This window comes from Podarcis liolepis (assembly GCF_965112155.1).
Source record: "Podarcis liolepis genome assembly, chromosome: 8".
NCBI classification, from domain to species: Eukaryota; Metazoa; Chordata; class Lepidosauria; order Squamata; family Lacertidae; genus Podarcis; species Podarcis liolepis.
Window position 1 is genome coordinate 87482161 of NC_139560.1, and position 27905 is coordinate 87510065.

At 40.0% G+C, this 27905-nt stretch overlaps 1 protein-coding gene across 2 annotated transcripts in view; it reads left to right on the top strand.

The window, feature by feature from the left end:
- The window catches only part of CFAP61 (cilia and flagella associated protein 61), a 139340-nt gene that overhangs the window by 81479 nt on the left and 29956 nt on the right, over positions 1-27905 (top strand). For both annotated transcript variants that reach the window (XM_083519052.1, XM_083519053.1), the window contains 3 exons: positions 7503-7601; positions 15745-15913; positions 24234-24408. In XM_083519052.1, coding sequence (XP_083375178.1) covers positions 7503-7601; positions 15745-15913; positions 24234-24408 — 443 coding nt within the window. The remainder of the gene's footprint in view (positions 1-7502; positions 7602-15744; positions 15914-24233; positions 24409-27905) is intronic.

Consider the following 27905-nt stretch of genomic DNA (forward strand, 5'->3'; position numbering starts at 1 on the left):
CCTGTGGCACAATGTAGTACAATGGCTACCACAGGGCAGCCAACCCTATTTTAAATAATATGCATTCCCTCCTGTATTATAATTCTGCTATCCATTTCCATCTCCTTTGATACACAATATTCTTTATGACCAGTCCCAGAGTAGGAATTCCTTGTGAGATTGTAGCACCACATGTACACTATTAAGCTCTGGAATCAGGGTGAAAAGCTTGCGCTTTGTGGGTTTTTGTTTTTGTTTTAATCTATTCCCTTTCTTTCCTAGCTCGCTGTCCCCTTGATTGTTCGCCTTTTTGAAAGGTTATTTTAAAGACTGCAGCCTGCTGCCAGAGATAGGTTTTTTGTGTGTGTAGATTTTCATATGTATTTTTGCTAAAGGTCAGTGTAAAGCTACTAAAAATACCAAACAGTATTAAAATACCAAATCAGAGCTGTCCAATTATGAATAAAATCAGTACAAAAGCAGTTTCTCAAAATATATCAAGGAAGGAGAAGCTAAGCCATGTATATCCTCTGTATATTTGTGGTTGAAGCTGTACAACACCATTCAGGAAGGTCAAGAGATTGAATTTTTTTAAAAAATTAAATTTATTTTTTAAAAAATAGTTTTTCAGTTTAAAGTTTTACAGTCAATTACCAACAACCAACATAATCTTCCTGATTTCTGATTCTTCTGGTTATTTTTGCCATTTTGGCATAATCTATCAACTTAATCTGCCATTTTTCTCTGGTAGGGAAGATTGAATTATTTTTGGATTATTATATAGTTCATTTTTTCTTTTAATATCTTGCCTATATTTAACTATATTACAAGTCTTATTGTATATATTATGTATTACGTATAAGGTGTGTTTGCGTGAAAGCACAAGCACTGGGGGCAGGAGTGCGCATGGAAGCCCCACTCCTCATGCCCCCATATGCGTGCTGCTCCCCTTCCTTCTCCAATCACCTCCATGTTGTGTGGGGTAGGTCTGCAAAAGGCTTCTGTTCACAGAAGTAGACCACCTCACATGATCAGGGACCCTAATTTATCAGCATCCCGGATCACATGAAGGGTTCTGTTTCTGTTCAAGTGAAAGCAAGTAGAAGGCCTTCATAATTCATACAAGGTCATCCCTGCAGTTATGCTGGTCACCTTTAATCCACTAGCAGGAGCAGTACAAAAGGCACAACTCTTTTGCAAAACAACAACAATGAGCTAGTGAATATCTCTTTTTCGTTGCATGTCCTGTTTTGGTTCTAACATGAGTTTGGGAGCTACTATGTGAAAGACCTTTAAAATCAATCAAGCATAGAAATCTAGCTTCCCTACATCCTAGTCCAGCAAATTCCCTAGAATGACTATTTTGACTCAGTATTATTATTAATTACCTTCCCTTCACCCTAAGGTCCCAGGGCAGGTAACAACATTTAAACATGAAAACACAATATGTTTAAAAGAACTTAGAATCACAAAAACTGTTGGTTTTAATCTTGTATTTTTCGGTAAAAGATAAAATACTAGATATAATACAAAGGAGAATTCCCTGCATGCCTAGATCCAGGTTTGGGGGCAAGTACTCTTTGGTGAGAGAGCTCCAGCAGAAACTTAAAATCACAAAATATGCAGTACACAAAGCATGGAAATACACCCTATTAAGGCCTTAAAAATATCCCCTTATAAGTTGCTTCCAAAATTCCCCATTTTCCTTAGCCTTGAAAGAGACCACATGTTTAGTAAGTTAAAAATGGCTTACTTACAAACTCTTTAAAGATCAGATTCATACAGCAGCAAGAAAAGACAAACAGTTTAACTTGGGTTCCAAAACCATGCACGTTTCTTAATTATTTGTATAGAAACACAAAGTTGGTTTGCATAAGACACACAGTCTAAACTTGGAACATCCAGCTTGTATCTCCTTACTGGTAGAGTTTCCCCTATCATCAGTTCCTTGGTTATTGCCTATAAAATTGAAAACACTAGTGCCTTGTTGCATATACCTGCGTCTCCGCTCCTCCACATGCAGCTGCTGGGTGACCTTGGGCCAGTCACACTTCTCTGAAGTCTCTCAGCCTCACTCACCTCACAGAGGGTTTGTTGTGGGGGAGGAAGGGAAAGGAGAATGTGAGCCGCTTGGAGACTCCTTAAAGGGAGTGAAAGGCGGGATATCAAATCCAAACTCCTCCTCTTCTTCTTCTTCTTCTTCTTCTTCTTCTTCTTCTTCTTCATGCAGTAGTTTGCACAGTGCTAAAATAGGGACAATCTGTAGCAGTTCTCATGCGTTTGCAGGCTCTTGTGTAAGAGAAATAATATATTTGTATTTAATTTCATGCCTTTCCTATGCAGCATTCTAGTGCAAAGCATAAAATACTGTAGTCTTTCTGTGACGAAAAATATATTATTATATAAAGCAAAACATCCTAAAAGCAAGCAAGCAAAAGTAAGCGGTTAACGCAGGAGCAGAATATACACTAAAATCAAGATTCTAAATTGGTTTGCTTAACTAAAATCATTTTTACCCCTACCCCACAAGCAGGTGATATCTCACTAGGTATAATTCCACATCCTGGATGTCGTAACCAATAAGGCTCTCTCTTGGGTGTCCACTAGCCACATGGGGAAAGAGAGCCTCTGAAATGGAACAAAGTTTTCAGATACAGTCACATTGCAGGGTGGGAATCTGATATATTCTGGATTTTTTAAGATGCACTAATAAAATATGCCTTGTTATAACCACATCTTTATCCTGAGCAGTCACTTTTATAAATCCACACAATGCTGCAGTTTTATAATTCATTCCTGAATTTATGTACACTCCTAGGACCTGGATATTAAGTCCACTCAGCCTTCCTTGATTTTCTTGCAGGAGAGACACATGCTAAAAATAGAATCAATTTTAAACCTAATCTTTAAAAAGGAAGCCATTTCCTCTTCATTATTCTTACTGCCTAATTATTTCGCATAAGCAGTTAGCACAGGAGCAGACAAATATAATTCATTTTCAGGCATGCTAGTTACTGTGATTGGGGCTTTGAAAAGATTTAAAATATAAATGTTTTTTAAAATGCTGGAAAGATATACCCCCCCTTTTTTTTTTACTTTTGTTAAGGTGCTAACATTAGTCACTGCTGTTTTTGTAGCAGAAAACTGCAAGCTAGAGCAGCATCTCAGCTTATTACCTGAGCATGGAAATAGGCTAAGGAGCATTCCTTTAAAATGTGTATATCCCACTGAGATAGAAAATACCTCCTGCATTTCTCACTGGTGCTTCTTTATTTTCAGTAGAGTGGGCATAAAGAGGTTTTAGTAGCAAGGTGTTGCCTTAATGGGTCTTATAGACATTGTTTTCATTTTCCTCTCATGCTTCTCCAGTTATGGAAGTGGGGCTATGAGGGGCCCTTATACATCACAGGCCATGTTCCATTACTGATACAGCTTCTGCATTTCTGAAGGACCAGGGATCACAATTTCAAGGGTGCACTGTCAGTTGTGAATGCCACATTAATATTTTAATTGCCAGCTTTCCCAATAACCATGGAACTGACGATAGGGGGAAAGTTGTATCTCTCAAAATAAATATCTATATTGCAGGGGGAAATGGTCACTTAAATGTGCACGCACCATTCACAGTGGATAGCACTTCCCTTGCTAATATATAGATACATTTCGTAAAAGCACTGATTTTCTGTTTAGAGTGAATTCTTATTTCCTTTTCCTTCCTTTGGGGCTGTTTAGCTGTCTAAAAATAGCTTAGAAATTGCATGCTTCCAAAACCTAACTTGTGACAGAATAGCTACAAGTCCTGTTATCTTGTAGCACAATATTACACAATATCCTGCACAGCTGTCTTGTTTGGCAATAGGTAGCATAATGCTTGCTGTTTAATTAGGCTTTTTATCTTACATTTGTCTGAGAATGTCAGGAGTCTTCCATGTCGCCTGCTGCTAATTAGTTGACTAATTAAATAGTTAGTGCTTACTTGCTGATCACAGGGCTAACATGTAATGAATGTTTTAGTAATTGTTATTGTTTTATGCTATCTGCCTTTTGCCACATGAATTGGCTGAAATATGTGCCCCCTTTCCCCACTGTTTCCCCCTTCGTACTGAGGGTAAATTATGCCAAAGCAAAACAATACAATGGTTTGTCATGTGCTCAGTCTTACTGGAGTAGCTTCATTCAGATATTGTCTCTTTTCATGGGACAGAGATAAATAGGGCATGTTCTATCTTGCCTTGTTGTGAAATCACATTTACAGTGGATGGTGTCCATGACAATTGTGCCACAAACCCAGTGAGAAAGTGCCTTAAATTTGCAACGATCAATTTAACATACAGTACATCCAAACATATTTTTTGGGAATTATCTTTAAATATATTCTTTTGCTAGCATAAATTGAATTCTTCTAACCTGGGTTTTATTTTCGCTATGCACAGATCTCCACCATGTCTTTCCCTTCATTTCAGTAGAGGGAACAGGTCCTCATATCCATCCCTCAGCAGGTATAGAGCAGCCCCACCACTGAAGTAGATGAGGAGACAATTTGCTCAGCATGTGAATCAACGCACACACAGACATTTGAGTTGGAGACAATATTCAGCTCTGTGTGTTTGTGTGAATGGCAGTGTGCAGAGGCTTCCCTACATGAGACAAGACCTAGATGTTCACAGATTCAAAGTGCACATGATACCTGTATTCAGGCCCAAATAATTGTACATGTGTAAAAATGCGCCATATACCATGCCAATTAGGCCACTTTGCACCAGACTGTGGTATGGCAACGGGGGACAAAAACAGCATTGAGATTTACATATATTATCTGACATTCCCCACTAATTTATCTTCCTATCCTGCTTTTCTTCTGCGGACCTCACAGCAACATACATAGGATGGCTCTGCAGCCACTGACCAGGGCCAGATTTACTCAGTTTCAGCAAGATGGTTGCATTATCTGCCTTCAAACCATGTGCTAGAATATTTGCCTTCTAATGGTTAAGATTTACAAGTTAGTGTAATGCTCACAGTGTGTCTGACATTTACTGAAAAACATTTTTTGAATATTGCTGGGGAAAGGTGTGTTTTGGTTCATTAAAAAAAAAGTAACTACCCCATCCATTGGAATCATTAAAAGTACTGATGATCTGACTGATTTGCCATTAATGAAAAACATAGAAAACAGCAATCTTTTACAGTTTCTTGTATTTCCAATAAATTGGCAACATAATCCTTTTTTATTTTAAAGCCAAGGATGTTGAGTCCTTCTTTTCTAGCTGCCCTCTAAAACCAGGCAATGAAACCCAATACCTTTTACTTATTTCCCTAGATACTCTAATCCCTACTGCTTTACAAGTATCTTTGAGCTGTTCTTCCCATTTTGTAGTCACAGCAACAGGAATCTCTGCTGGAATTATTTGCTTCAGTGATGCAGGTGCACTTGTTTAATGCTTCATTGGGTTGAGCTCTTAACTTGAAGCTTTGTTTTTTAACCAAAGGGTGCCCAATGCTTGTACAACACATGGCATTCAGTATTCTTAACCTACGTTAAAAGTAGAAGCAATTCTCCTTAGAGATATTTCATAATTTCCCTCATTTTTTCCAGTGACCAGAAATTTGTTTTTGTTTTATTTGCTTTCAGATGGATAGCAAGGAATATAAACCTAGGATATATGAATCACTATTGTATCTGTAATCAAAATCATTGCATAGATGTAATGCAATAATTCCCAATTGTGTGCTGTGAAGAACTGTTACTGTGCAACAAGCAAAAAAAACCCCAATTGTTGGCACGCACACAGAGGGGCTTATTTCTGAGCAAATATGCACAATGTTGTATTGTAAGAGTTTTTGTGATTCAAAATGTTCACCAAAAGAGGAGGCTGTCCCCTAGATCTACATGTTTCACTGCCCTGACCTTGCTTCTTCCAATCAGCCTCTTCTTTTTTTTAAAAAAAAAATATTTATTAAGCATTTTAAACATTAAATTCACCAAACACATATAAAACCAACACCAAAATGCAACAAAGAAAAACAGAAAAAGGCAAAAAGATTAACATATAATAAAAAACATACAACAAAATCAGATATCCAACATCCATCTTTTCTTAAGCTTTTGGACTTCCTCACATCTCCCAATCCTGCGTTCCAGTTATAAAATTATAAACAGCAATTTATCGCCTTATTTCAACTCTTATTTTGTAGTGTTCAAATATTATGTCCCCGACTTTAAACATTTTTATCAAATACTCAAATACTTAATTTAGACATAATGTTATTCCAAAGTTTATCTTATTTCTCAAATCTCACTTATTCTCATTTTTCTTTTAACTAAATTGCTGGTGCCATGTTGTTTTCAATCAGCCTCTTCTTGAGGCAGTTAATTCTGCCCATTTTTAGATTGTGTGTGATTGAATGATTTCAATCATAGGAACCAACTTCTAGGGGCTGTGGGGGCTTCAGCTCCCACAATAAAATATTTGAGGGGGCTGGGCCCCCACAAAGTGGATGGGCATTCCCATTCAAATCATGTGTGTGCACTTCATCATGTGATTGATTTTGCAGGGTGGGGCTTACCTGGGCCTCCACAATATTTTATTCATGTTGGCACCCCTGATTTCAATCCTTGTGTTTCCAATGTTTTTGGAAGTGGACCGTCTGACTGGGTTGCCCCAGCCACTCTGGGCAGCTCCCAGCAAAAAATAGTAAAAGCATTCACAGAGTGGGTGCAACTACTGAGAAGGCCCTCTGTATGGTACCCTGTAACCTCACTTCTCGCAATGAGGGAACCGCCAGAAGGCCCTCGGCGCTGGATCTCAGTGTCCGGGCTGAACAATGGGGGTGGAGACGCTCCTTCAGGTATACAGGACCGAGGCCGTTTAGGGCTTTAAAGGTCAGCACCAACACTTTGAATTGTGCTCAGAAACATACTGGGAGCCAGTGCAATTCTTTTAGGATCAGTGTAACAAGGAACTCTGGCTAGTTTAACAGATAAAGGGGGTGCTTCAAATATCTTCTCCATGGTTATGCCAGAGGAGTAGAGGGAAGTGGAGAATACAAAATCCAAGTCCTTTTCACCTAATGATAAAATATAATTTAACCATAGCTTAGCATTGTATCCAAATCAGCCCTGCGAAATATGGGAAGAGAGTAGCTGTAGAGATTTGGTTGTCTTAATACTCTTCAGTGAAGGTCTCACCCTATCCATAAACTGCATTTCAACATTAGGACCAAGAATACACTGAGGAGTTGGTTCCACAAATATTTGGAAATTATGGTAAGCATGTGTGGTTGTTTTTAAGCATCAAAATAGTTTGTGAAAGCCAACTAGATTACTAATGACCACACTGGCAAAGCATATACCTTTAGCTTTTGCATGATTGCATAAGAAATGCTGAACAACCAAGAAGAACTTGTAAGTTGGTGAGGAAGTCAATTGCTTACAAGTACGAAACATGAACGTAAGCTAAGTCTCAGCAGTGTTGCCTCAACAAATCTGATTTGGTGTTTCCCCCCTTTCCCTCCTCATTTAGTCCACATCTGAAATTTAACAACCTAACCTTGATTTCAACTCATGGACTTCCTGGGAAAGCAGAGTCAAATTGTCTACATAACCGGTTTTTATCTAACAGGTTTGTTTAAATCATTTTCAGTAAAGTTGGACAGACTGAAATGTAAGCATTATTTTCAAATTGTGAAATATATATCTGTTATGTGGCTGGTTTGTGTAATGAATGACAGGGACAGTTGTCATGTTTGGCTTTCCTACTTTCCTGTGATCCCTGTCATCTGTCCCTACCAGATCACTCCCCAATTTGCCTTTTTTAAAATGTTGTTAGTGTAAAAGTCTGAATGAGCTTCTATTCTTCAGGTTTCAGCCCATAACCCCAATGTTCCTAGAATTTAAAACTCACAGACTGGAGGGGAGAAGGATGCATCTTTCTAGCTTAGGAACACATGCATGTAACTGTTTACACTTGAACATTAAGACATCAGGTGTAGCTCACCATTTCACCTGCTGCAACTGGTAACCTTAATTTTGAACTGTTGATAGCCTATTATATCAGAACTTGTGGGAAGATTGGAAATTTATAACCAAAAGGAATAATACCTTCTGCTTTTACATCAATACAGGACAAGTCTTGCTGAGTAAATGACTCCATAAAGTAGTCTTCAGCAATGAGTAAGGGGACAACTGGTGTTCCAGATTTCTGACCCCTGTTCTAGAGGGTTCTACAAAAACCAGCAATTCAAGTATTGCCTTCTTTGTGTAAATTCATGATCATGGTGGTAGATTGTAATATTTCAGTAACATCTCTATAAACTTTAAAAATAAATGTGGAAGAAGAAATAATTACTGTTCTTAGAATCAGCTTTCAAACTTGGGGCAGGATCTCCTCACCCCCAGGCAACTGGGCAGACGGCAGCTTGTGACTCTTCCCAGTGGCAGAAGAGCCTGGTGAAGGGGGGTGGAGATGATGGAAATCCCATCTTTAAGCCTAGCTCTCTGGGTGAAAAATGCTCCACAGTTACCAAAACATCTGGTGCTACATGACCTTGGTTGAGGATATAATGGGAAATACTCTGTTTCAAAAGTTTTTAACATGGGGGCATTCCCACCAAACATGAATACATTAACCAGGTTTTCCACAACCCTTCCAACATAAAGGGGAAAGAGAGGGGTTAATTTTTGCCTGTCTAACTGCATCCAGTGTCAGCAGAGAATGACCTTGAGTGAGACCTCCTGTAAGAGCTGAGATTTTTGGGGGGGGCGGGAGTGTTCCAGTTACCCCCCCATTTGTGATATTCAATTGGGTGGCCTATTTCTGATTCCCACACCATGTGGAGGCCTCTGGCATCTCTCACAGGTCAGCAATGGCTCACAAGGTGTCAGTGAAGTTAACTCTTTATCCAAAGAAGCAAAACAGCTCAGGCCTAGTGAGCACAGCAACCCTTCCCAGTAGGTCTTGCCCCAATGAAACAGTTGCTCCTGCCACCTGCCCTGACACATGACCATTATTTCTATGAATAACTTTGCATCTCCATTCACGAGAGCTATCAGCCTATATGATTTGGCTTTCATAGGATCTCCCTGGTTTCAGAAGTAGTATCAGTTTTGAAAAACACCATGTTTGTGGTGCTTCCACCCCCTCTAGGATTGAATTGACTTGTCGGACATAGACACAATAATGGCCATTCAAAGAGGGGCACTACGTTGGTGAGAAGCAGCTTTTTAAAAAAGCATTTCACAGTGAGCTTGCCCCATGGCTGACTAAATTGTACATTCTTTTTAAAGGTCCAAAGATTTAGTTAAACATGCTTTAGTCACTGCATTGGTAAGAGGTCCAGGGTCAAAGTTCCCCTTCTTCTGCCCCAGTGTGTTTGGGCTGATATCCTAGAATATTTAATTGTTTTATATATATATATATATATATATATATATATATATATATATATATATATATATATATATATATTAGTTTTCGGTTTTTCAAAGATTTACAAACATACAAATTACAAAAACACAAATCACATATATTTCTAATACACATACTGTATATTTGTCTTCCCTCCTCCCCTTTTGTGGTTTCTTTTTAGCTTAAATTTTTACACTGCATTATCTACATTACTCCATCTTCAAGTTATTCTTTAGTTTCTCTTAAAAATATGTTTAGCTGCTTGTTTTACATTTACCCTGCTAATGAACTTATTTGCATATATGAATTTTCCAATTATTCCACAATTTCCCCCCAATCTTTAATATTTTCTTCTTCTTCTTGGTTTCTTATTACACCTGTTACAATGGTGGCTTTGTTGTATTTTAGGTTTCTAACATTCCATAGCGCTCTGCAAATTGAATCTTTGAGCCCATAGTGTTCAAAGAGAATTACCACATCTCTTGGAACTTCATCAGTTCTTCTTCTGCCTCTTGGAACCCAATGGGATCTTTCCATGTCCTTGGTGCCAGTGGCGTGGCGCTGGTGCAGGGCTGTCATACAAGGAACTTCTGGGCACACCACAGCCCTCTCTCTTTCTCGGCCAGCCCAGCGGCGAAGCTCCTCGCCGGCCATGGGGCCAAGGAGGCGTAGCCGCCCCGGAGGCCCTGCCTGGCACAGCTTCCCTCTCTGGGCTCTCTTCTGGAGAAGGGTGCCTGTTGTGTGGGCACAACCAGCACCCCCCACCCTCTGCAATGGGCACAACGGCCCTCTCTCTCCCTGGAGCCGCTGCGCCAGGCCTGTTTCCCTTTCTCTTAGGTAAAATCCCCAATGGAGAATGAATCACAAGCGACAGTGGATTTTTCTTTTTGGAAAACAGGTTGCAAACAAACTTTATTATAAAGATGTAAACAAGGAGTTTTGGTTCTTCTTCCACAGACATGTAACAAACAGTGCTGTTGCTTTTTATTAAAACGTATACAGTACTGTTTCAAGTTATAGGCTGTATGCTGTTCAGGCTTAAGGTTACTTCCTTTTACACATCTTCCATAGATCAGACTTCAGGAACGTAGGATTTTAACTGGAGTGTTTCCCTATAGACCCCCAAATCCTCCTTGGTCTCAGAAACACTATTATATATATATATATATATATATATATATATATATATATATATATATATAAAATTTTATTGATTTTACAAAGTTTTTTTAAAACACAATACAAACATATAAAGAGACATACAAACACACATAACTTCATAACCTTAATCTCATAAACCTTGTTTCTCAGACTCCCCCATACCTCCCCTTTCTGCATCCCAATGTCCAATTTTTTTCAGCAACTTCTAGTGATTCTGTCAGAAATATGTCTTACTAGTCTTTCCTCCAATCTATTCTTATATCGCTGAAACCCTTTCATTCTCAAAACCTTGACATTTTAACATTCATCAAGTTTATAATAGTCCTTAAGATAAATTTTAAATTTCTTCCAATCTTCTTCCGTCGTCTCCTTCCCCTGGTCGCGGATTCTGCCAGTCATCTCAGCCAATGTCATGTAGTCCATCACTTTCATCTGCCACTCTTCCAGAGTGGGTAGCTCCTGTGTCTTCCAATACTTTGCGATGAGAATTCTTGCTGCTGTTGTAGCATACATAAAGAAAGTTCTATCTTTCTTTAACACCAATTGGCCGACAATGCCCAAGAGGAAGGCCTCCGGTTTTTTAGGAAAGGTACATTTAAGTACCTTTTTCATTTCATTATATATCATTTCCCAGAAGGCCTTGATCTTTGGGCACGTCCACCAAAGATGATAAAAGGTACCTTCAGATTCTTTACATTTCCAACATTTATTGTCAGGCAGATGATAAATCTTTGCTAGCTTGACTGGGGTCATGTACCACCTATAGATCATTTTCATAATGTTTTCCTTTAAGGCATTACATGCCGTGAATTTTATCCCGGTGTTCCACAACCATTCCCAGTCAGCAAACATGATGTTATGACCACTGTCCTGTGCCCACTTAATCATAGCTGACTTAACTGTTTCATCTTGTGTATTCCACTTCAGCAGCAAGTTATACATTCTCGATAAAATTTTGGTATTGGGTTCTAACAATTCAGTTTCTAATTTTGATTTCTCCACCTGGAAGCCGATTTTCCTATCTTGTTTATACATTTCCATTATTTGATAATAATGGAGCCAGTCTCGTACTTTAAGTTTCAATTTCTCATGACTCTTTAACTTCAATTTATCTCCTTCTTGTTCCAAAATTTCCCAATACTTTGGCCATTCGGCCTCCATATTGAGTTTTTTAAATGCCTTAGCTTCCAAGGATGACAACCATCTAGGGGTTTTATTTTCCAACAAATCTTTGTATCTTGTCCAAACATTAAACAATGCTTTTCTAACAATATGATTTTTAAAGGCCCTATGCACTTTGATTTTATCATACCATAAATATGCATGCCAACCAAATGTATTATTAAAACCTTCCAAATCCAAAATGTCTGTATTCTCGAGGAGCATCCACTCTTTCAGTCAGCAAAACGCTGCTGCTTCATAATACAATTTTAGGTCCGGCAGGGCAAATCCCCCTCTTTCTTTAACATCTGTCAGTATTTTAAATTTAATTCTGGGCTTTTTGCCCTGCCAGACAAACTTCGAGATGTCTTTCTGCCACCTCTTGAAACAATCCATCTTGTCAAGAATTTGCAAAATTTGAAACAAAAATAACATTCTAGGCAATACATTCATCTTAATAACTGCAATTCGGCCTAACATTGACAATTTCAACCTTGACCATATCTCTAAATCTTTTTTGATTTCTAACCAACATTTTTCATAATTATCTTTATACAAATTCAAGTTTTTAGATGTCAAATAAACCCCTAGGTATTTCACCTTCTTGACCACTGTCAAACCTGTTTCATTCTGGAATTTCTCCCTCTCCATAACTGTTAGGTTTTTTCCCAACACTTTAGTCTTTTGTTTGTTCAGTTTAAATCCAGCCACCTGGCCAAATTCTTGAATTATTTCCAACACCCTTTTTGTACTAGTATCTGGCTCTTGTAAAGTAAGTACCAAATCATCTGCAAAAGCTCTTAACTTATAGTGTTTTGCCCCGACCTGTACACCTTTAACTTGCTGGTCATCTCTAATCATATTTAGCAAAACCTCCAGGACTGATATAAAAAGCAATGGGGAAATTGGGCACCCTTGTCGTGTCCCTTTTTCTATCTTAAATTCTTCCGTTACTACATTATTTACAATCAGCTTAGCTTTTTGTTCGGAATATATCGCACCCATACCATTCTCAAATCCTTGGCCTACCCCCATCCCATGAAGATTCTTTTTCATAAAGCTCCAAGAAATATTGTCAAAGGCTTTCTGCGCGTCCACAAAAATCATAACTGCTTTAGTGTTTATATTCACCTCCAACAACTCCAAAATATCAATTATATTCCTCACATTGTCTGATAAATGCCTTTTTGGGAGAAAGCCTGCTTGGTCCTTATGAATCTTTTCCATCAAAACTCTTTTCAATCTTTTTGCCAAAATGTCTGCAAAAATTTTGTAATCCACATTAAGTAATGATATTGGGCGGTAGTTCTTAAGTTGAGTCTTTTCAGTCTCTGTCTTTGGTATGAGTGTAATATACGCCTCTTTCCACGACTCTGGTGCCTTTTTCCCCTCTAAGATCTCATTACAGACTTCCTTTAATGGTTGTATCAGCCATTCCTTTAAAGCTTTATAGTATCTGGAAGTCAATCCATCTGGTCCTGGAGATTTGCCTAGTTGCATATTCTGGATGGCACCCTCTATCTCTTGTTCTGTTATTCTCTGGTTTAGATCCACCTTACTTTGATGAGAGATTTTTTGTAGTCCATATTTTTTAAGGAATTCATCTATATCCTTTTCATTCTGTAGTCCTTGTGAGTATAATTTTTTAAAGTAACCCAAGAAACAGTTTCTAATCTCATTGGGTTTAGTTATATTCTTTCCATCCACTTCTAGATTTGTAACTGTATTTAGTTTCTGTCTTTTCTTCAATTGCCAAGCCAAAAGCTTGCCACATTTGTCTGCAGATTCAAATGTCTTTTGTCTCATTTGCTTTATCTTCCACTCAATCTCTTGATTCATCAATTCCATATATTGTGTTTGATATAACTTAATCTCTCTCAGGATTTCCTGGGACTTTGGTTTTGATCTTAGTTTTTTCTCTCCTTCTTTTATCTTTTCCAAGATCTTTTCCTTCTTCTCATTCTGCTTTCTCTTTTTTATTGAATTTTGTTGTATCAAAAATCCTCTCATCACAGCTTTACTTGCGTCCCAGATCACTCTTTTTTCCACATCGGCCCTTAAGTTTATTTCAAAATAGTCCTTTAAAGTTTTTTGGGCCTTCATGTGAATCTCCTCATCTCGAAACAGGGTGTCATTCATCCTCCATCTAAATTGACCAGTTGTTGTAAGTTTCATTTCCATCTTCACGGTGTTATGGTCGGAGCAAGTCTTTGGACAGATTTCTATTTTCTTAATCTTTGGAGCCATCCCACTAGTAATCCAAATTTGATCGATTCTGGTCCAGGTCATCATTGCTTGGGAGAAAAAGGTTCCCTCTCTCTCGAGAGGGTTCCTTGTTCTCCATATATCTATTAAGTCCATATTTTCAGTCATTTCAAAGAAGGTCTTCGGAAGTCTCCCTTCCTTGGAAATTGTCAGTCTTTGTGCCTTGTCCATATTTGTAGAAACCACGCCATTCATATCTCCCATGATTATTACATTATAGTCCAAATAGTCCATCAGAGTTTCATGGAGCTTCTTAAAGAATTCCGCCTTGCCTTCATTTGGTGCATAAACTCCAACTACTAAAAAATTTTCTCCTTGTACTTGTATTTCCACTGCCAGGTATCTTCCTTGTTCATCTTTAAACATCATTTTTGGGGTCCATTTCTCTTTTACATAAATCACAACTCCTCTTTTCTTGACTTTGTCCGATGAGATAAATTCTTGTCCTAGTCTTTTATTTGTAAGTAATTTCCTGTGTGCCCTGGTTACATGAGTTTCTTGTAGACAAATCCAATCCAATTGTTCTCTTTTCAAAATATGAAACACTTGGCGTCTCTTCAACAGAAACACTATTACCCTTTCCTGTCGGAGTATTCCCTCTGAGGACCCATTTTCCTGCAAAGCATCGTGTGGGACTGTGTCTTGTCTATTTTAACCGGGTTCTGAGAGCATCTCCTGGGAGTTCTCGCTCTCCTCACCTCCTGACAGAATCCCCCTCACAGACCCCAGGAATCTCGCCCACAGCCACTCCGCCTCCCTTGCAACTCGAGCCAGTTAACTCTTTGCTGGCAGGGGGAGAAACACTCGGGGACTCAACATGCTCAGTACACAAACTTTTCCATCACACCCTCCCCCACACTTTGCCCCTGATATGTTTATATGTTAATATTTTAATATTTTAATGCTTCAATATTTTAATGTTGTATTTTAATTTTGTTTTTAAGTTGTAATCATTCAACTTGTTTTTATTATTGCTTGCAAGCCACTCTGAGCCCGGCCTTGGCTGGGGAGGGCGGGGTATAAATAAAAATTATTATTATTATTATTATTATTATTATTATTATTATTATTATTATTATTAAATTCAGGGTGAATATCCAGTCATTAATTGAGCCGTGTCGGCCCCTTCCTGGTTCTCCTATAGGCCTCCTAAGTGGGGGGGGGTACCCTTCTTTCACTGTCTGATTGTTCCTCCAGTTTAATAACTAGTCGTTAAACTCATCGTTTCATCAGTGTGAGCATTTCTGCTTGCCAGACCAAACAGTCTCCTCTTTCCTACCCCTGCATATTGGCCTGGGCTCTCCTATCACTCCCCAAGCTGATACAGGGGTTGGGGAGGGAGCCCCATTGTGCTAGTGAAATTCATTGCACTTGTTTCCACTGCCTGACTAGTTGAATCCAGCCCATAATGTCCCTACCTCAAGGAATTTACAGTTTAACATAGTTGCAATGTAAATTAGCATCTCCACACTTTATTGTTGAATTGTCCTACTACTGATCATAGTTGAAGCAAAGTATGATTCAAACTTCATACGTATTTTAATATCCTATTGTTACATTTACAGTATTTTATAACGTGATCTAATAGAACGGGTTATTGTTTTACTTGTTTGTTTCAAGTTCTTTATACTGAATAATTTCTCATTGTGGACTTCAGTAAACTTCTGTAAGATAGAGCACTTGATGCACTCTGAGACTTTAACCAGCTCACCAAGTATACAATTCATGCTTGCAGTCAACTAATAAAAAATCACATGTTCTTTCTTCACAGCCATTGTTTTAATGAGAATGACTACGCACTGATGTCACTTAGTTCATGGATTAATGTTGTGGTTGGAAAAATGACTGGCATAGACAGAGCTGCAAAACATGTACTGGTTTCCAATGGGAGAAAAGTGCCTTATGACCATCTCATTCTCTGTGCTGGCCAGCAGTATCAGGTGAAGGTGGAAAATGAATGAATGAAAACCCACAAATGTAGAGAAATCAAAGAGCACAGAGAAAGTGACTTCTTTGCAACAATGGAAAATTTGCAATTCTTTAATGCACCAAACTTAATACAGAATTTTGCTTAAAAATAAGTAAAAAATAAATTTCAGAAGTTGGGGATGCAATCCCATGCACTTCCACTTAAGTGTAAGCCTCACTAAACTCAGTGAGACTTAAATCTCAACAAATATGCATTGGATCGGACTACATAAGTCCGCTAGTGGAGATCACGAAGGGCACAATCCTGTTCTCTTTCACAGGCCCTGCTGAAATGAATCAGAACTATAAAACAGCTCTTCTTGATATTTGCTCTGAGTAATGGGTGACTTTAATTACCCTCACATGCTCCATTCACTACAAAGTAGTGGGAGACTCCACTTTCTACATTACTCCTTGGAGAGAATTACCCACATATTCTTATTCTCTGGTTCCTGTTCCTTAACCAATTTCTGATCCATAGCAGGACCTCTCCTCTTATTCAATGGCTGCTATGCTTCTCAGAAGTCTTTGGTGTAGTACTTTGTCAAAAGCTTCTTGAAAATCTAAGTGCTGTACATAGTGTCAACTAGATCACCTCTATAATGTTTGTTGACATTCTCAAATAATTAAAAAATATTAGGGAAACCAAAATTGCCCCTGGAGAAGTCATGCTGGTTCTACTTCAGCAAGACTTGCTCTTCTGTATGCTTGGTAAGTCTATCAATCTTTGAGTTCTTTAAGAACTCTTGAGTGGATGCCATCTAGACTCAGTGCAATGCCAGTTTTTAATTTGTCAATAAGACTTAGAACTTCCATCTGTTGCCATCAATATTTGCCTCAGTTCCTCAGAATCCCTGTGAAAGTTAGTTGAGGCTCAGGGATCTGAACTATTTTACTTAACAAAATTTACATACCATTTAGGAAAGGGGAGTGAGACAGGGATGCATTTTGGCCCCTACTTTGTTCAGTTTGTTTCTGAATGACTTAGAGGCAAGCTTAATGGACCCTGATGGCCATCTTCCAAAAATAGGGACGAGAAAGACCCCTCTCTTGTTGTATGCGGATGACACGGCCATCCTCTCCCAAACCAGACCTGGCCTGCACTACCAACTAAGGAAATTCTCAGACTACTGTTCTGGTAATGGGTTATCCAGCAATTATGAAAAATCAAAAGTGCTGGTGGAGAAGAGATTCTCCCCGAGTAAATGAGTACTGGATGGTCACAAACTAGAGCAGACCAAATTCTTCTGGTACCTAGGTCTTTTATCCCATCATTCCAAGTCTTGGAAACAAATGCAATACTATTTTTAAAGACAGGTGAATGTCCTCTATCAACTAAAGCATCGTGGGCTGCCCTGAGATACTGGCTCAAGATCTCAGTCTTTGGCCTAGGGAAGGGGTTACTTCCATACCTAAACAACAAGGAGTTTAGCAGCTTTATGGATGAAAATTATGGTTAGAAAAGCCACTTTGATTGGTATGCCACCTTCTCTCCTGTACCATCTGGGCAATGATACCGCCCTTGAATCTCTGAGGCGAAGGCTCTGGGACATATCACATAGTGATCTCCGATCTCAATCTCATGTTATCTGTGGCCCATTAGCAGTAGGAATTCACTATGGGTTCGAGTTTCAGATACCTGCATATCTTAGACATTTGTCTGTACCAACATATCAGTGTCTTTTCACCAAAGCCAGATTAAATATATTCCCATCAGAAGTTTTAAACGGCAAACTGAGAAGTATCCCTTATCAAAATAGGATCTATGTATGCTCTCAGGACGTTGACTGCATGAGGCATATTTTATTGCATTGCGGACAGTATGATCAAGCTTGGGAACTATTGATTAAACCACTATTGGCAAATTGGCCAGGTCAATCTGAAGCCTACTATATCAAATATCTTCTGGATGACAAGTCCAATAATATCACAGTGGCCGTGGCAAAGTTTCTTTCAGTAGTCATACAAATCAAAGATCAACATAACATGATTAAACAAATTATATGTGTGTGTGTACACACCCTTCATGGATCACTGCCTTGCTGTGGCGAAGGGGCTTGAATAACTCAGAGATGCTATAAGCTATGCCGTGCAGGGCCACCGAAGATGGACAGGTCATAGTGGAGAGTTTTGACCAAACGTGATCCACCTGGAGCAGGAACCGGCAAGCCACTCCAGTATCCCTGCCAAGAAAACTCCATGGACAAAGACAACAGGCATATAAAAGTTATGACGCTGGAAGATAAGCCCCTCAGGTCGGAAGGCGCCCAACATGCTACTGAGGAAGAGCGGAGGACAAGCACAAGTAGATTCAGAGCTGATGCCGAAAGGTTGCTCAGTTGCAGATATGCCTGGAAGCGAAAGGAAAGTCCAAAACTGTAAAGAAAAATATTGCACAGGAACCTGGAATGTAAGAACCATTAACGTTGGTAAGTTGGATGTGGTCAAAAATGAGATGGCAAGAATAAATATTGACATCCTGGGCATCAGTGAACTAAAATGGACGGGAATGGGCAAATTCAGTTCGGATGACCATCATATCTACTACTGTGGGCAAGAATCCTGTAAAAGAAATGGAGTGGCCCTCATAGTCAACAAAAGAGTGGCGAAAGCTGTACTGGGATGCAGTCTCAAAAATGATAGAATGATCTCGATACGAATCCAAGGCAGACCTTTTAACATCACAGTAATCCAAGTTTATGCACCAACTACTGGTGCTGAAGAAACTGAAATTGACCAATTCTATGAAGACTTACAACACCTTATAGAAATGATGCCAAAGAAGGATGTTCTTCTCATTATAGGGGATTGGAATGCTAAAGTAGGGAATCAAGAGATAAAAGGAACAACTGGCAAATTTGGCCTTGGAGTTCAAAACGAAGCAGGGCAAAGGCTAATAGAGTTCTGCCAAGAGAACAACTGGTCATCACAAACACTCTTTTCCAACAACACAAGAGACGACTCTACACATGGACATCCCCAGATGGGCAGCATCAAAATCAGATTGATTATATTCTCTGCAGCCAAAGATGGAGAAGCTCTATACAGTCAGCAAAAACAAGACCTGGAGCTGACTGTGGCTCAGATCATCAGCTTCTTATAGCAAAATTCAAGCTTAAACTGAAGAAAGTAGGAAAAACCATTGGGCCGTTAAGATACAATCTAAATCAAATCCCTTATGAATACACAGTGGAAGTGAGGAACAGAATTAAGGATTTAGATTTGGTGGACAGAGTGCCTGAAGAACTATGGATGGAGGCTCGTAACATTATACAGGAGGCAGCAACGAAAACCATCCCAATGAAAAGGAAATGCAAGAAAGCAAAGTGGCTGTCCAGCGAGGCCTTACAAATAGCGGGGGAGAGAAGGCAAGCAAAATGCGAGGGAGATAGTGAAAGATACAGGAAATTGAATGCAGATTTCCAGAAAATAGTAAGGAGAGACAAGAAGGTCTTCTTAAACGAGCAATGCAAAGAAATAGAGAAAAACAATAGAATGGGGAAAACCAGAGATCTGTTCAAGAAAATTGGAGATATGAAAGGAACATTTCGTACAAAGATTACCATAATAAAGGACAAAAGTGGTAAGGACCTAACAGAAGCAGAAGACATCAAGAAGAGGTGGCAAGAATACACAGAAGAATTATACCAGAAAGATATGGATGTCTCGTACACCCAAGGATGTCTTGTACACCCCAGGTAGTGCGGTTGCTGACCTTGAGCCAGACATCCTGGAGAGTGAAGTCAAATGGGCCTTAGAAAGCACTACTAATAACAAGGCCAGTGGAAGTGATGGTATTCCAGCTGAACTATTTAAAATTTTAAACGATGATGCTGTTAAGGTGCTATACTCAATATGCCAGCAAGTTTGGTAAATTCAGCAGTGGCCAGAGGATTGGAGAAGATCGGTCTACATCCCAATTCCAAAGAAGGGCAGTGCCAATGAATGTTCCAACTACCGCACAATTGCACTCATTTCACACACTAGCAAGGTTATGCTTAAAATTCTACAAGGCAGGCTTAAGCAGTATGTGGACCGAGAACTCCCAGTAGTGCAAGCTGGATTTCGAAGGGGCAGAGGAACCAGAGACCAAATTGCAAACATGCACTGGATTACGGAGAAAGCTAGAGAGTTCCAGAAAGACATCTACTTCTGCTTCATTGACTATGCAAAAGCCTTTGACTGTGTTGACCACAGCAAACTATGGCAAGTTCTTAAAGAAATGGGAGTGCCTGATCACCTCATCTGTCTCCTGAAAAATCTCTATGTGGGACAAGAAGCTACAGTTAGAACTGGATATGGAACAACTGATTGGTTCAAAATTGGGAAAGGAGTACAGCAAGGCTGTATATTGTCTCCCTGGTTATTTAACTTATATGCAGAATTCATCATGCGAAAGGCTGGACTGGATGAATCCCAAGCCGGAATTAAGATCGCCGGAAGAAATATCAACAACCTCAGATATGCAGATGACACAACCTTGATGGCAGAAAATGAGGAGGAATTAAAGAACCTTTTAATGAGGGTGAAGGAGGAGAGCGCAAAATATGGTCTGAATCTCAACATCAAAAAAAACGAAGATCATGGCCACTGGGCCCATCATCTCCTGGCAAATAGAAGGGGAAGAAATGGAGGCAGTGAGAGATTTTACTTTCTTGGGCTCCATGATCACTGCAGATGGTGACAGCAGTCACGAAATTAAAAGATGCCTGCTTCTTGGGAGAAAAGCAATGACAAACCTAGACAAGAGACATCACCTTGCCAACAAAGGTCCGTATACTTAAAGCTATGGTTTTCCCAGTAGTGATGTATGGAAGTGAGAGCTGGACCATAAAGAAGGCTGATCACCGAAGAATTGATGCTTTTGAATAATGGTGCTGGAGGAGACTCTTGAGAGTCCCATGGACTGCAAGAAGATCAAACGCATCCATTCTGAAGGAAATCAGCCCTGAGTGCTCACTGGAAGGACAGATCCTGAAGTTGAGGCTCCAATACTTTGGCCACCTCATGAGAAGAGAAGACTCCCTGGAAAAGACCCTGATGTTGGGAAAGATGGAGGGCACAAGGAGAAGGGGACAACAGAGGATGAGATGATTGGACAGTGTCCTCAAAGCTACAAACATGAGTCTGACCAAACTGCGGAAGGCAGTGGAAGACAGGAGTGCCTGGCGGAGTGAAGCCGCATTGCTGTTGCCGGAGAGCGCTAACTTTTTCTTGTTGGACAATTGGACTTTAAACAACTACCCGTGAGTAGAATGGAAAATTGGAAATTCAAATTTTCAAATTTGGCATCGAAACAGGGAGGCTTCAAAACAGGAAGTCCGCCTTCCCCTTTTGTAAATAGACTGAAGCAAAAAGGCTGCAAGCTAAAGTCTTGGAAAGCTTTTTATAAAGGATTAAACTTCCATCGGCTAAAATCAGCAAACCCCCCTTGGAAGCAGGAGGAGAGGGGGGAATTTTTAGACCGTGTAAGCCTGCAGGAGAGAGTGAAAAAAGTCAAACTACCACCTCTCTGAACCTGGAAACGGGCTGCTAGTAAGACTAAAGTTTTGGATATGCTCATTGACTGTGAATAGATCATTTGTTGACAGTAAGTTAAAGAAGAGAAATACATTGTTTCCATCGTCTCCTTCTGCGTTTAAAAAGGAGTGAAAGTAATTGAAAACTGAAACTAACCTTATTGCTTGAACTGTGCTTAAAGGATTGATACAAATAGAAATTGTTTCCCCCTAGAGGAAGCCTTTGAAATTGTTACATGAGCTGAGCTGGGGGAATTTCCAGCTGCAAGATAAGACTGTGAGAATCTGGGATTGACCTTGGACCGTTAAGAATGTTGACAGAAGAAGCCTTAGTGGTTGCGCTATGTAAGATTAATGACTCAATGGAACAGCTCCATAGGAAGACGGATGTGATGATTATAAAAATTGATAACTTGGAACAAAAAGTGACTAACTTGGGACAAAGAGTGAATATTAATACAGAAACTACTCAGGAATTGATACAGGGATCTACTTTGACATGGCAAACTGAAGAGAAGGCGGGGGAGAAAGTTGTTGTTGTGGAATCTAAAGTAGTACAAGTGGAGAGGGAGAGAGCCCCAGCCTTACAGATGCAATTTGATGACTATAAGTTGATGCCTTTTATGACTGAATTTAGAGAAAGTCAGACTTTGAGGATTGGAGCCCCGCTTGGACGGGAGAAGGAAAGTTGGATAGATCCCTTCATGCAGAGATTTATTGACCTTTGGGACCTGGACTTGGGTCAGGAGGAGACTGGAGTTGTGGGGACCGCCAGACTTGGAGGAACTTTGAAATACAACTGGAAATATCTTTTGAATTTTAGTTTTAACTATGGAGATTTGGTTGATTTGTCGAGAAGGAATAAAAACATTGCTAGGTGGGAATTTCCCCAAGATCTACTTTTCAGCATGAAAGGAAAGAAAATAAGAACAAGATCAGGAGAAGACAAAGTAAACTGCATGTATAAATATGAAGAAGACTTGCAGAAGGGACTTGGAAAAGAGTTAAGAGCCTCGGACAGAAGATCACCAGGTTGATGGACTATGTGGAATTGACAGAAATGACTGGCAGAATCCGAGACCAGGGAGAAGAGACGGTGGAAGAATATTGGAAAAAGTTTAAAATCTATATATGGAAATAATGTAAAATTAATGAGCGTTAGAAAAATGTTGGAAGGAAATTATACGGCTTTAGTAGAACTGTTTTAAGGATTTAAGCATAAATAAGGATTATAGTATTAATGGAAAATAAGGTAAAAATATGTTAAGATAATTATACGACAGAAAATAGAGAAAGATGGAAAGGATTTGCTGAAATAATTAATGGAAATGGAATACAAAAAGGGAGGTGAGAGGAGGTCGATGAAATAAGGGAATGAAAGAGAGGATATTGAGATGGTATGGTGTGTGTTTTTTTGAACTGTTTTTGCTTTTGTTTTGTTTAATGTGTTAATGTTGTGTTGTGTATTGTTTATACATAGTACTGTATTGTTTTTTCTTTTGTTTTTTCTTCTTTTTTCTTTTTTTTTCTTTTCTCTTTTTCCCCCTCCTTTTTGTAAGGTTTAAAAGTAATAAATATTATTTTTTTTAAAAAAGGAGTGCCTGGCGTGCTCTGGTCCATGGGGTCACGAAGAGTTGGACACGACTAAACGACTAAACAACAACAACAAATACACACACACACCATTTAATTGTTAAAAAAACACACACAAAAACCTCAAAGTGGTTTGTTGTCACGGTGATCTCCAATTGTGGGAGCTTGTCCACACACAGAGTAGCTCTTGTGCTATACAATTGCTAAAGATGGGCCTAATAAACGGAGGGCTTAATCCAGACAAGATGGAGATTTGGATGTAGTGAAGTTGTACATCCTTTGAAAGACCAGGTTTGGAGCAGGGGAGATAGATTCCTCCTAGATCCCTCTGTTAGGTAAACTTCTACAGGTGAGCGCCCAAGTGGTACAAATGGTTCAAGGTGCCTTTTACTAAACTTCAGCTGGCTCTCTAACTGCAGTTTTTCCAAAATAAACCTGATATTGACTGACCTCCATTTGTCCAGGTTATATTGCTGCAATGCATTATATGGGGTGTCCATGAAAGTTGTTTGGGAACTTCAGTTATTGTTATAATAATTTATTATTTATACCCTGCCCATCTGGCTGGGTTTCCCCAGCTACTCTGGGCGGCTCCCAACAGAATATTAAAACCATGACAAAACATTAAACATTAAAAACCTCCCTAAGCAGGGCTGCCTTCAGAAATGTTCTAAAAGTCAGATAGTTGTTTATTTCTTTGATATCTGATGGGAGGGCATTCCACAGTTAGTGCAGAATACAGCAGCTGCTAGATTACTGTCTGGTTCCCATAAATTTTGCTTTATGTTACCATATCTTAAAGTGGTAGCCATTGCAGTTCTTTATTTTCCCACACAATTTGAAGTGTTGTTTTTGACTGTTAAAGCCCTAATTTACCTGGAATTGGAATGTCTTAAGGACTACCTGCTTCCTTGGGGTGCTGCACATATCTGAAGATGGAGGCCCTTACTCCCACACTGGTGGCATCCAGACCGTATTTTCAATGTTTCAGAGCAAATTAGAAATACAAGTAGCTTCCCCACATTTTTGGTGACTTTGTTGTGTGCACCCGCTGCTAGAGTCATTACTTTTTCCTAGCTAATGTGATAGAAAAGTACACTACAGTTTTTAAAATAAATCCATGAGGAAACTGATGTAATCAAACAATAATACTGCAATTTTTATTCATCTGTTAATACAGGCCCCATGTCCTACTGGTGCAGATATCAAAAAATTGTTCACCAACAGGGAGGTCTCAACAAACTATAGGCAAAGATATACAGGAGTCGTGCCTTCCAACCTTTTTGCTATTTCTGACGATGAAGATGCCTTAATAGCAATGAAGTATTTAAAAGACAAAGTTGTTAATACCTCAGGTAAGGAGGAAAGGGGCTGTTGATGCATTTTTTGGCTGAGTGTATCTCCATTTTCAGCATATAATTATAGCCTAATTAATCCTTGCAAAAATGCTTCATCTGCCATTATTTGTTTTAGGCATTAATTTGCAACTTCATGTCAGTTTGGGAGGCCATCATACTTTTTTGCTTGAAACAATCCATAATTTGTTTGGAAATATCTATAATTATTTCATGAAATAAGCAGAGTCTGGCCTTAATCATTAATTAACAAATTAGATAATTTCATTGGTAAATGTGTTTTGCAGTTATTTACAACATTTTTAAATTAAAATATGCTGGAAAGAATATGAGATCTGAAGCACAGCAGATTCATTGGACTTGGAGCTTTCTGCATGTTCTGTACAAGTATGCCAACGCTGTGTGCCACTGGTACCATGCACATTATGTTAATATAGACACACATTTGCCCCTTCATTAAGATGCATAGATGTGCTTTAGGAGACTGTTTTCACATTTAAACCTGTTTCTGCCAACTCCTATGCCAATCCACAGAGAATTCCATCATTATACATATGCAGTGGGGTGTCATGCAGTTTTCTACATTGTGAGCAAACAGATCTCCTCAGTTGTTGTAATAGAATGGGGTATTAAATTACCTGCCCTTCGGCAGCAGGTCCCAGGGTGGGTTACAACCATTTTAAATTCATTATTAAAAACAGTTACAGCTAATTACAGTCACATGAATAGGGTGGGTCCTGAAAACACATATCTCAGGTATCAAAGGCCAGGGTAAAAAAGTACATCTTCAGCATTCACTGAAAACTCTACAGTTAAGTTGTCATGTGTTCCTCTGTGGGGAGGGAATTTCACAGCTCGGGCTGCTGTAGATAATGCATTTTCCACCAAACCTCTGAGAGTGGTGGAACTATCAAGAGGCTGATCTTAACACCCAATAGGGTCTGTAGGGAAGGAGGGTGATCTCTCAGATTATTTGGAGTCTAAATCATATCGTGCTTTAAATAAACACTAGCATGAGCACCTTGAATTGGACCTGGAACTGAACTGGCAAACAATGCAGGTGTTTTGGGTTATATGAGTTCTAAAGATAACCCCAGCCAGTAATCTGACCTGTTGGAGTTTCCGAGTCATCTTCAAGGGTATCTTCACATAGAGCACATCATTGTAATAATGATGTCCTTGTTCCTTGCAGAGGCGTAGCAGAAATAACTTTCTATATAATATAGAAAGGCTCTTCAGACTTGATCTATGGGGACTCTCTGCCCCAGTGGTGAAGAAAATATTATCTGTACCTCAGGAGTGGATAGAAAATATACTCTCCACCTTTGGTCACCTGCATTGCTGCTGCATCTTGGGACAGGAAGAGGAAAGATAGTGTTGAGGCCGCAGTTGGAAACACACAGACTCCCCCCTGTCACAGTATGCAGCCGTGACTCAGGAACTGGAGGTCAGGTGACCAGGCTCCCCTCTCACCTTCTGCTAATATCTTTTCTGCTCAGGAGCATTTAATTTTGTTTCTACTTACTATGTTTCAAGACTGAGCCCAAACATTGAAAATATGCCAGGGCTGAAGCCTGGTGACCACTGGCAGAAATTAAACTCTGCTGAGAATACCCCAAGAGACTGGAGATGCTATAGTTTTCACTGCATATCTGACTTCCTCCAGTATAAGAACACTTTCCATTGGGATGCTTGTGATAGTCTCAGAAACTTCTATGTACAAATTTATTGAATACACTATGCAGCAAAGAGCTCTCAACCAACACACACAGTAAAAATGAAACAAAATAAGTGCCATAGTTGGATCACTTTCTAGTGTAACTGGACTTCTCCATGACCCTTCCCCTCTGCATGTAGGTGGGACTGATTCTGATGTTCCATCCCCAACACTTAATGGATCCAAATGGTTTCCAGAGAGTGGTAGGGGATGTTTTATTCCATGTTGATGGCCTTTCCGCTGATTCCCTGGTGCAGCATTAACCAGGGCTATTGACTGTGGCTCTTAAGCACCCTCTCTGATTGCATAGAACCCGGATGGCACCGTGATTTCCCCCAGAGCTGAGGGCGATGAAACAATTGCTGAAATGGCTGGAGTATCATTGGCAGAAAAATCATTCTGAATAGGACTGAACACAGGTTAGAGCTCAACGTCAAGCCTAACAAGTGGTGATAGTGACAGCAGAGAGCACTTTATTCACCGCCTCTATTGCATCTGCAGAAAACAGCAGCAGGAGACTCTTTCAGGTGGTTTGTAATCTAACAGAACTACCTTTGCCATCAGGGCCTGGTGAAGACCTCAAGATCTCCTGCAATGATTTTGCATTTTTTTTGCAGATAGTCGCTCAGATTCAGAAAGAGGTGGACTGCACAGTGGGAGCAGGGCCAGGGTGGGAGAGTGCTAGAGTCCTGTCTAGATAGGTTGCATGGGATCAATTCCAATCTGTTACTACTGAGGATGTAACAGGCTGCTTGGATGAGTGGAAACAACCACTCCTTGATCCTTGCCCATCCTGGCTCATAAAAGTGAGCTGGGCAAGGCTGGGTGATGGCCTCTGTGGGGTGGTGAATGCTTCCGTCTGTAAGGGAGTCTTCCCAGGCCCGCTTATCAAACTGCTTTTTAAAAAAACATCTTTGGACCTGGCCACTATGGCCAACTATCACCCAGTCTCAAATTTTCCATTGTTGGGCAAGGTGATGGAGCAAGTGGTCCCTGAACAACTCCAGACATGCCTAGAGGATGCGGACCATTTGAATCCCTTCCAATCGGGATTCAGGCTCCATCATGGGACTGAAACTGCCTTGGCCATGCTGGTCAGTGATCTCTGGCAGGCTAGGAACACAGGTGAAAGAGTGGTAGACTTGTAATCTGGTGAACCAGGTTCGCGTCTCCGCTCCTCCACATGCAGCTGCTAGGTGACCTTGGGCTAGTCACACTTCTTTGAAGTCTCTCAGCCCCACTCACCTCACAGAGTGTTTGTTGTGGGGGAGGAAGGGAAAGGAGATTGTTAGCCGCTTTGAGGCTCCTTAGGGTAGTGACAAAGCGTGATATCAAATCCAAACTCCTCCTCCTCCTCCTTTCAACAGCTTTTGATACCATTGACCATGGTATCCTTCTGGACCGTCTAGAGGAGCTGGGATCCAGGGGCCCTGTTATACAGTGGTTCTGCTCCTTCCTCCTGGGACATGTCCAGAAAGTGGCATTGGGGGAATGAGTGTTCAGACCCCGGGGCTCTCACTTGTGGGGTGCCTCGGGGCTCTGTCCTCTCCCCCATGCTCTTCAACATCTATTTGAAGCCGCTAGGAGAGAACATCAGGGGATTTGGGCTGTGTGTTTACCAGTATGCAAATGCTACCCAGCTCTACTTTTCATTTAAATCAGAACCAGTGAAGGCAACAAATGTCCAGTGTGAGTGGCTAGAAGTGGCTGGAGGATGGATGGCGGCTAACAGATTGAGGTGGAATCCTGACAAGACAGGAGTACTGTTCTTGGGGGACAG